Source organism: Belonocnema kinseyi, chromosome 4 (assembly GCF_010883055.1).
Source record: "Belonocnema kinseyi isolate 2016_QV_RU_SX_M_011 chromosome 4, B_treatae_v1, whole genome shotgun sequence".
NCBI classification, from domain to species: domain Eukaryota; kingdom Metazoa; phylum Arthropoda; class Insecta; order Hymenoptera; family Cynipidae; genus Belonocnema; species Belonocnema kinseyi.
The window spans coordinates 107,811,678-107,822,799 of record NC_046660.1 but is presented as its reverse complement, the minus strand read 5'-3'; the positions used below and the strand labels follow the sequence as shown (position 1 = coordinate 107,822,799).

The 11,122-nt window shown below is 31.2% G+C and overlaps 1 protein-coding gene across 1 annotated transcript in view; it reads left to right on the top strand.

Annotated features, from left to right (window-relative positions):
- Positions 1-255: 255 nt before the first annotated feature.
- LOC117171607 (sorting nexin-9) overlaps positions 256-11,122 on the top strand; it is a 13,773-nt gene continuing 2,906 nt past the window's right edge. Inside the window, exons 1-4 of the mRNA XM_033359058.1 lie at positions 256-544; positions 689-875; positions 1,977-2,422; positions 7,133-7,843. Coding sequence (XP_033214949.1) covers positions 530-544; positions 689-875; positions 1,977-2,422; positions 7,133-7,843 — 1,359 coding nt within the window. The 5' untranslated portion in view covers positions 256-529. The remainder of the gene's footprint in view (positions 545-688; positions 876-1,976; positions 2,423-7,132; positions 7,844-11,122) is intronic.

Genomic DNA, 11,122 nt, shown 5'->3' with positions numbered 1-11,122 from the left:
GTGCGGCACGGACAATGATATGACGTGATCATTTGGGACATAGGTATACATTTTGGAGGTTATGTTCCTAAGTTGTTGGCGCTAAGCGATTGGTCCATCGCGAAAGCCTCCGACGCGGATAATTTTAAAAACTTTAAAACCATCCCTCTTATTAAAACAAAAAAAAACAATTTGTAAACACACAGAGAAGGAGTTTTCAAAAGTGAAGCATACTTAATTGTGCCTTAACCTAAAAATCCATGAAAGTGATGTTTCCTCTGCAAAATGATCTCCTTTTTCCCCATTTTTTGCAATCTTTGTTCTATAAGTTCGCCGCCAATGAGCAGTCGCGTGAAACATCGGTGATACACCGCAATCGAGAGTTGTGTGAACAACCAGCACACAAACACGTTCGCGCAAATGTCAGCTGTCCGATGTGAACGAAAGACAGATGTAAACGCGATAGGCTGTCGCTTAGGTAGTTTAAATTTTCAATCAGAGGACCCTGAGAGATAAAAGTCCCTGTAGAAGGTGTTTCTCGACAGAAGCCATGGAGGGCCAGCAGGTAAATAATTAAAAAATGGGTGAAATAGAAGTGACACGCCGACAATGGCCTGACAAACTAGTGTTGCATGACTCACTTGTCGCTTGACAAGTGGACCTCCTTTGTTTATCACTTGGAAAATTGAAATGCCCTTCTTTTCTTCAGGTGAGAGCCCTTTACGATTTTGCGGGAGAGCCAGGAACAGCAGAATTGTCGATTGTGGCTGGGGAAGTCCTCACAGTGATGAGGGATAATGTTGGCGATGGGTGGTGCGAGGGTTATAATCAGAATGGACAATCCGGACTTTTTCCTGCAGCCTATGTCCAAGCGGTGGAAGCTGGTGCACCTTCAGGTATTGCTTCTTTTGTCATTCATCTGGATTTGATTTTTTTTAAATTTAGGGTCAAGATATTTTGCGTTTGAAGATCGTCTTGGGTTTGTTTTTATTGTTTTAGAGATTATGGGGCTTGTAATTTGATATTTGTAGTGTCATTTTTATGTTTTAAACTTTTGGACGATAAGAGACTTTATTTTTGTTTATTGGCATCTTTGTGTTTATTGTCATCGTTTAAAATAGAAGAGTTGACACTTATTTCATGATTGAATAAGTATTGCGAAATTGATCTTTCAATTTTTTCGAATTTATATTGGTACATGTTTTTAAAAAAATAATTTGAGTTTCAAAATTAAATACAGTAGAATTAATAATGAGAGTTTTGAGCGAAAGATATTTCCTGCTTTTGCTCCAAAAGATTGATCTTCGTGTGTGAATATTTTCAAAAGACCATTTTGATTGATTATTAATTTAAACAATTGAAATGCTTTCTTGTCATTAAATTTAAAGGATTTCATATTCAATTGCTTTTCAAATGTTAATGTAATTTTCTTGGAACGATTTAAAATTTGCAACTTTCAATTTCAATCGTTTTCAAATTTGGACTTCTAGTTTTAACTCTTTCGAATTTTGAGGTTTTGAAAATCGCTTGTCACTGAAAATGATTGAATATTGTATAGAAATTTAAGAAATTTAATATGTATATAATAATGTAGACTTCTAACTTATTGGCAGAAATAATGAAATGTATTAGTAGCCTAAATTAATTGGCTTCCACTATCTGGAATTTGAAAAGCTTTTTAACTTCATAAAGAAACATTTAGGTATTGTGTCAAAGTTAGTAAAACAGGAACATGTTACTTCTGATTACACGCCTTCAATAATTCAATTCGACGAATAAAGTAATACGATACTTGACATACGATAAGTACGATTAATACCAGCTAGGACTCATTGTACGAGATAATTCGTTCAACTCATTTTAAAAATAAAAATACTACGCTGCAATACGTGAATTGATGATCAAAGAATTTTAAACAGATACAAGTAATCTCAAAAATTAGTCAACTATAATAGGAATTAACTACAATTTACAAATTATGCGTATCACTTTTGCAGCTGGTATGACCGTTTCTCAACAAAGTACCGGTGAATTTTGGGATGACGACTGGGACGATGATTCTGAAATCGGCCAGACTCAAGCTTATGTTCCCCCATCCCACCAAAACCAGGTCCTTCAATCACAACAATCAGTTACCAGCGATTATGGAGACACAGTTTCTATGCAAACCATCCACTCGGTGATCAACGAAAAACCGGTTCCAAACATACCAAAGAAGAACAACAAATTCTCAACGTTAATCAAGTCGGGAGAAGAAAGTTTTTTACTTGGAACAAGGACTGTTGTTGTACCAGAGAACGAGAAAATTTTCATCAGAGAAACAGATGGATGTTGTTATTGGGACAGTGCAGGCGAGAGTTATAACTGTGTCGTCACATCACCCAAAAAAGAATCAAAACTAAAAGGACTCAAAAGCTTCATCGTCTATCAACTAACCCCCACGGTAACTAATTTAGTCTGTTTTAAAAACATTTTCAGTAATCACAGTGTTTTTTGACGTTAAAAAATATGTTTTTTTTTTGTTGCAAAAATAGGCAATGAAAAAAAAATTATAAGTCAAATAAACACATTAAACTCACCTTTTTTACCAAAATAATCGCGAATGGATAAGTTTTTAATTGTATCCATAATTTTCAATTTTTTTAAACAATTTATTCCATGAGCAAAAGCAAAAGGAGTCAAATAAGCTTAATTCTCTGACAGCTAAATCCCACGGTAACTAATTTATTCGGCTTGAAATATATATTCAGTTACATGTAACGAAACAGAAGTTTTATAAGTCAAATAAACTAATTGAAAGCTATTTGAAAGTTTCACGTAATTTAAATTTTTTTAAATAGTTTATTTCTTATAGAAGTCAAAAAATAATTATGTAGTATAGGTGTTATGTTTCATATATAGTGATTGTAAAGAATGTTAGAATATTTTAAAATAATATTTATATGTTCATATACATAACTGATTGAAGAAAATTAAAAAAAAATGTATTTCTTTAGCAGAATTTTCCAAGATATTTGGATATCTTTAGGTATCTGTTTATTTTTTTTATTGTTTTCCTTAATTTTGCAAACAAGATTTCATTGTTTAAACAATGGGAAATTCTTTAAGCCATTTCTTTCTCTAAAATTGTGTGAAGCATGGTGCTTTTTTCAGGCCATGATTTCGTTTATCAGTGTTAGAGTACATGCCTAAATCATATTTTAATTGGACGTGCTTAAATATCTATTTATTTCTCGCTTTTAATTAATTACTGTTTTTTACTTTAAATTAACATTTTTAGAGCAAACAAGTTATTTAAACACAAGAGTACCCAAATTTGTTAGCAAATTGCTTATGAAATACGTTTTTCATGTTTTTCTTCAATGAGCAATGAATTTAAACATATAATTATTGTTCAAACAGTTTACAAATTATTGAAACAATTACTAATATTATTTATATTCATTATAAGACTCATAAAAACCTGTTGTGCGATTTCTGCCCGAAATAAATGTTAACAAACATAAAAAATTTTTAAACGATTAAAAATTAAATAAAAAACGAGTGTTAATTAAAAAGTTTTCTACTTATTTCTTGCAAAAAAATAATTTTTAAACATGATTATTAGGGTGGCCCTTATTTTTCACTTTTCGAATTTCTTTGCCCTCACCCCCCAGTTTTGTTCGAATTCACAAAAAAATATCAAAATTTGAGCGAAATCGGTTAATAGTTAGGGGTGTCACAGAGATCACGAAGTTTCCCATTGATTTAACATGGGAAAAAGTCAGCTTTTTGTAAATTTAATATTTAAACGCGATAATATGTTACAAATAATTCCGTGTTGCCTTTTTTTAGGTAAAATCTGTACTTGAACAAATACTTATTATTTAAATAATTGTAAAATTATTTAAACAAACTATTTTATTGTTATCATTGATCAAATATCTCATATTCTAACAAATACTTTAATTTCCCGAGGTAACAACAAAAACAGGTATTTAAACAAATTAAAATTGTTTAAACAATTGAATATTAATTAACAAATGATGTAAAATTCAAATTTGTTTGAACAATATACTGAAACACGGAATTATTTGTAATATATTATCGCGTTTAAATATTAGATGTACAAAAAGCTGACTTTTTCCCATGTTAAATCAATGGGGAACTTTATGGTCTTTACGCCACCCTTAAATATTAACCGATTTTGCTTAAATTTTGAGATTTTTTTTTTGGCATTGGAACAGAACTTTGATACCAGAACCCAACCTCAAAATTGAATTTCCATAAATACTAGAGTTACATCTTTATTAGATAAATAGCCATTTATTCGCTGTCGATTGCCTTCAAATCAACAAAATCAGAGAAAAAAATTATTAAAGAAGGATTTACTTGAGATCGGTATCATCGCAGAGAATCTCGTTGAAAGCGCCTTGTTTTCTAATGCCTTACAGGGGAGTACTTGATATAAAACCTTTCATGAAAAAAATGGTTCAAAGAAGTTCGGGATAGAGTAATGGTCTAGGTATAGGTTCTAAGCTAGAGACTCTTCCGTCATACGAACGCGGCCTCGTACTTATATTTTTCCCATAATTCTTTTTTTTTCAAAAAATTCAACCGTACATATGCATAAATATTATAAAATTAAGAATAAGTATCGTTTAAAAATAGAAAAACTATTATGTTTGCCAAACAAAATTTTGTATCAACAAGTTGATGTTTGGAGTACGTAATACATTATTTTTAAGCAATAAAAATTATTTTGCAATTTTTACCCCTCTCTTCTGCTTTTATATTTTTAGGTATTTTTAATGGATTTTTCATGCATATTATTTTTTTAAATTTATTTTTTGCGCACAAAATTCTAGAGACATTGCACAGAAAAATGTTTATTGCGTACTACAAACAAAATATAATTCTCCATGTTAAGTGCAATGGGAAAAACATAACGCAGAGGGAGGGTTGTTTATAGTTTCTGAAAATATATTTTAAAAAATGTATTCTTATTTTTATATTATTTATGCATATTTGCGGTTTAATTATTTGAAAAAAAAGAATTAGCGGAAAAAATAAGTACATCAGAACCGCGTCTTAGTCACCCATGGTTTAGTCATTTCTAGAACTGCTGGCCCCCGAAGTTTCCCAAGGGGGTAGCAGGGACAGACCGGTTGCGAATATTGCTTTGGAAGGGCTGCAGTGCGCGATTACTTCATCGAGTATATTACGCAACATTATATATTCCAATTGTAAATGGTTCAGGTGGCCCAGGCGGTTTACGTTTAGATTCCCCCGATTTAGTTCCAAGGTTATTTTCAGGCAACCCCCGACACTGGAACTATACCGAAAATTGGGTGTACGTGGCCGCGAACGCATGACGACAGACCCTTTTTTCTCGTAAATCGGTTTTTATCAAAGCAAAAGGTTTGAGCTTTTTCCATCTCATATTAAGCCATCTTCGCTCACAAAAAATGATACAAAATCCCAATTTCAAAACTCTCTTACTTTTTCTGAGTGAATTGACTCTTTCAGGTTTTCCCTGACATTCCCTGACTTTCCATCATTTTCTAACCTGTATCAACCCGGCTTAAATTTCTGTTTATGATAATTGAAAAATGAATTGAAAACTTTTGGAAAAAATTGATTGATGGGTCAGATTTCTCGACTTTACGTATTTTAGGGGAAAAGAGGAGATTATTACAGTCATCAAATACGTACAAATCAATTTCCACTGAATCATTTTTTTGATAAGCATCGGGCCTATTGTTGAGCCACAAAGTTTGTTGTCGACGAAGGATGTTTTTTTTTCAAAAGAAATAAAATCGCAATATTTTTGCGGTTTAATATACAAATTTGTTTACGCAAGATACGATAAAGGTCAAAAGAACAAAATTATTCCCATAAAGAATTATAAAATAAGCTTGTTGGCCTGTATCTCGTATATTTACAAAATTATGTATTCAAATATGAATAATACAGGTCAAAATTGCATTTTTTAAATACATAATACGATTTTATGATATTTATCTATTATTTTTAAAGATATTTTTGTGAAAGAATAATGGCAAATAATCAAATAAAAGAAATAAATAATAGTTATCTTTAAAAACTTCGGTTTTTAATGCGTTTTTTACTTGTTTGAGCTCGAAATTTCGTTAGTTTCTAAAGTCGATGTATATTTTGCATGTAAATAAAAAAAAGTCCGCATTAAGTAGCATACTGTAAAATGGGATTGAGTCGCTTATATAATGTAAATTTTCTCATAAATAAGTTTCAAAATAAAGTTTGAGAGCTCAACTAATTAAAATAATTGATAATTTTTAATTTTTTGCCCTAGAAAATTTTATATTGAATTTTAAAATATAAAGTAGGAGGTGAGCAACTTTGCCCTACATGAGTGACTTTACTCCGTTTTACGGCACAGGAGGGCAGAGGGAAGAAGCATGTTACACAGCGATAAATATGGTGGGGAGGGATTCTAAAATCTTCAGAAAGTGCGTTTCGTAATACCTAAACATTCCCTTTAGACTTTATTTGAGAACGATTTAAGAAGCATAATTTTATTCTATATGATTTTGACATATCTTGTGTTCTTTTTTTAACGCAAATTTTTGATTCACAGAGAAAAAATTCTAGTTTCCCTTGAAGGTCTTGGCACATGATGAGATCTCATGAAATAATTTTGAATGAAAAAGTACAAATTTACAATAAAAAACGGCTGATATTTTTGAGTAAATTGTCTTTCAAACTTTTCAGAAAAATGGCCACTATTTTCTTACGTCCGATGTTTTTTTTTTTTTTAAAGAATTTTATGATTGCTTTCGGAAGAAAACTAAAAATTAAATGGGAGTCAAAAGGAAAAATTTAAGTTCCACGCTTTAAAGATCGACAAGTCATTTTCAAAGTCTACATCATCAGCTTTGTAAAATTTAAATATTCATAACTTTTTCAAAATACTGGATTCGGTCTCATACAGGTGATTAAATTAAAATCCTAATTTGCTAATTGAAAGGAAGGTAAAAAAGTTGATAAATTTCCAGAATAGGTAAAAAGAGGATGAATTGGTAATGACCTGTGATGACTGCATTTTCCTTAGACTTTATAGGCGTTTTGTATTTTCAATTGTTAGACAAATACAAATAATATTTTTGAAATGTAAAATAAATTTTTATTTCAGTTCAACAATATTCAAGTCTCCAGAAGGTATAAACACTTTGACTGGTTACACGAAAGGCTAGAAGAAAAATTCTGCTTCATTCCAATTCCACCACTACCTGACAAACAAATCTCGGGTCGGTACGAGGAACAATTTATCGAACACAGACGAACTCAACTACAAGAATTCGTCGACTACGTCTGCAGGCATCCAGTATTGTCGAGGAGTCGAGTGTGGGAACATTTTATAACCTGCACCGATGAAAAGCGTTGGAAACAAGGAAAACGACAGGCCGAAAAGGACGAATTACTAGGAGTTAATTATTTCAATGCTATCCAAGGTCCGGATACGCCATTGGATGCAATCAAAGTTGAGATTAAGACGGATGCTTTCGCAAGATTTATAAGTGGCTTGGACCCCGTGGTGAAAAACTTTATGGCCATGGCTGTTGATCAGACTAAAAAGCATCAAGTTTTGTATAAACGGGAATTTCAGAAAATAGGACAGTGTTTTGTTTCCCTGGGAAATGCTCTGGATCCAACTGGATTGCAGGTGGATGAAGGTGGTAGAAATAGATTGACGGATGCATTGAGAACGACGGGAGAAGCTTACAACGAAATCGGGAGACTTTATGAGGAACAGCCAAAGTTCGATTGGGAACCTCTTGGCGATAAATTCCACATTTATAGAGGAGTTATTAGCAGTTTCCCTGATGTTATCAGTATACATAAGGTAAGTTGTTCATTTCTGATACCCTCAGGTACACTATTTGCAAAATTTCACCTGTATTTCCTCATCTTATAAAATGCTAATGCAATATTTTACGAACTAAACAAATCTAAACCAGAAACTTGTCTCGTTAGGATTCCAAATACGGATTAGAGTTATGAAAAGTTTTGAAAATACCTTTGGTCGGACAAGATTTTTAGTGGTCGGACAGCATTTGTTCTAGTAGTCACAGTATTTTTATGTTGGACAAATTTCAATTTAAAGCAAATAGGCTCAATAATACACTACTTTACGTTACTTAAAGTAAGAATATTTGATAAAAATTTTAATTAGGGAGATTGGAATTTCAAGACAATGATTATAATATTACTATTAAAAAAGAACCTTCATCACTATTTCAAATATTATAAATATTTTTATTTCAATTCGTAATACAAAAATTCAATTATTTGTCTCCATCTATCTAAATTTGACATTGCGCCTTTTAGGTAGCTACGACATCGCCACCAATTTGGAACTATTATGAAGAAATTTGAATTTAATATTGACAAGAAATCTTTTATTAAATAATTAATTTCAGACATCAGAATAATATTTTTTATTCAATTGAATTGATATTCATTTCTGTTTTTCTTCAAAATAACTCTAATGATTTTGAGATACCCAATAGTTCGTGTGTCAGGTGGCGCTGTTGTCAGTCAGAGTTACCCTGCAGGCGTATAAAATTGGATATAAGTCAAATTGATGTCTCTGAGCCTAGGTTAGAAAGGTTACAATTTCAAGACAATGTTACCATTCTAATAATATTGAATATACAAACAAGTTTTTTTTTTCTTTTTGAAATAATAACTTTTTCTAAAATCAAGTAAATGATAAATTCTATTTTTCATCAAACTTATGACTACGTTTTATTAAGTACTTCCAAAATAACGTTAACGTTAACGTTAGAGGTCGGACAAGCCAGTGTTCAGTTTTCTAAACATTTTCAGTATCGTACAATTTATAAAAGTTTACACAATTTTGTTTCCTTGCATGTTGATAGAAAGTATCCAGAATGAAAGCATCTATTTAATTTTTATAATTATGGTTTACTGCACTATTCTTACTATAAAATGTGCGAGACTGCCTTACCACTGATATGTATCCGAAAGCTGGTACATTTACCATATATACTACAATGAAAAATACTACTTGAATTCAAAAAAGAAAATTCGAAGTTTTTTGCAAAAATCTTACCCAGGCTTTAAAAATGCAATCTTTCAAAGCTGCAAATAAACTGGAAACCTTGCAATTTAACTAAGTTTAATTCTGAGGGCTTTAAAATTAGAAACTATTATTAATAGTGTTAGTACTAGATATTTAAAATTACACATTTTTAAATTTTCAATATTATACGATTTGTAATTGGGAACCTTAAAAATTCACCAATTTCAAATATAATGCCGTCAAAATAAGACAGTCAAAAAAAGCCTTAAAATTTAAAAATGTCTAAATGAAACATTATTTCTAAATCAAAACATAAAATTAAAAAATAGTAAAAATCGTAAATTGTACATTAAAAAATAAATTAAGAAATGTCAATTTGTGCCTTGTACCTACTGAAGCTTAATCATTACAATTTCAATTACAAAATTAAAATGATTAATTTTGAAGAATTTATAATATTATAAATTAATTAAGAAATTGAAGCCATTTATAGTTTTGAAATATTATATTAAAAATATTTAAGTTTTAAATACATTTAATATAAATTTTTTCAAGCATCTGAAAGCTTTTTAATTTTTCTATTTAAAAATATAAAATAAAGAGACTTAAAAATCAACATTTTCAAATAAAAGCTTTCTAAATTTAACATTTTTAAAGAGGTCTTCAACTACATAATTCCAAATGGTAAAATGTTCCAAATTAAACATTTCAATTTCGAAGTTGGAACATCAGCAATTTTTAAGAATTAAAAATAAAACGTATTCAAAATTCTCTATTTTAATGTGAGATCAAGTGATGTTAAAAGTGAGCAGATAGATCTTCATATTAAAAAGCATTTTTCCGGTTTTTCTGTCTTCTAAAGATTAAAAGTTCCCATTCACCATGCTATACATACACACAATATATTATATTTTGTATATTGATGTTTAATACACATCTAACGAAGAAAATATGTTACTCAATTTCTTTCCTATTTGTTCATGTTTAAAAGCACGGGTCTACTTCAAATAATCAGAGTTTGAATAATTTTATTTTGTTAGGTGACTACTCAAGCTTACAAAAAATTCTAGGCTATTTTCCGGTTTTCATGGTAAAAAATTAATTTTTTCCAGTTGACTTTTAAGTGTTTATATAAATAATTATCCAATACTGATTGATTTATTATATGAATCTAAAAAAAACTGCATTTAAGTACTACAAGGAAAAATATATAATGTAAATGATTGTAAAAGTGATTTCAAACTTCAAAGCCCAAAATTGTCCTAAAACAGAGGAAATATGGTCATTTTTAATCAAACAGAGGAATAATAAGTGGAATACATTTTGCAGAATATCATTTTATGCAGATACTAGGCAGTCTGATAAGTACTTGAAAATTCTAAGAGATGGCATTAGTATTCACTAATGTGAACCATTTTCGTCGAGCTTGATCCTTCAAATGACGCCTGTCAAAACTTCAGCCATTTATGTTTACGCATTTACAAGTTATAGCACTGAGAAGCGACTAACCTTCGAGTTTTTTTTAATATGGAAAAATCTGAGTTTCGAGTTTTGATCAAACACTACTATCTTCGCAAGAAAACGATATCCGAGACCAAGGCTAAGCTGGATAAGTATTACCCGGACTCTGCACCATCGATTGGAACGATTCATAAGTGGTTTACCGAGTTTCGTTGTGGCCGTACGAGCACAATTGATGCTGAACGATCTGGGTGCCCAAAAGAGGTCACTACACCAGAAAATGTCGAAAAAATCCATTATATGATGTTGAATGATCCCAAAGTGAAATTGAGAGAGGTAGCTAATGCTGTAGGCGTATCATTGGAACGTGTGGGCAATATCGTGCATTCAGTTTTGGGCATGAAGAAGCTCTGCGCGCGATGGGTGCCGCGTTTGCTCACAGTGGACCAAAAACGAATTTGTGTGAAAACTTCCCAGCAGAATTTGGCATTATTTTCGCGTAAGCCGACCGAGTTTTTGCGCCGATTCATAACCATGGATGAAACCTGGATCCACTACTACTACACTTCTGAGTCAACGCAACAGACAAAACAGTGGGTTCCACCGGGCCAAAGT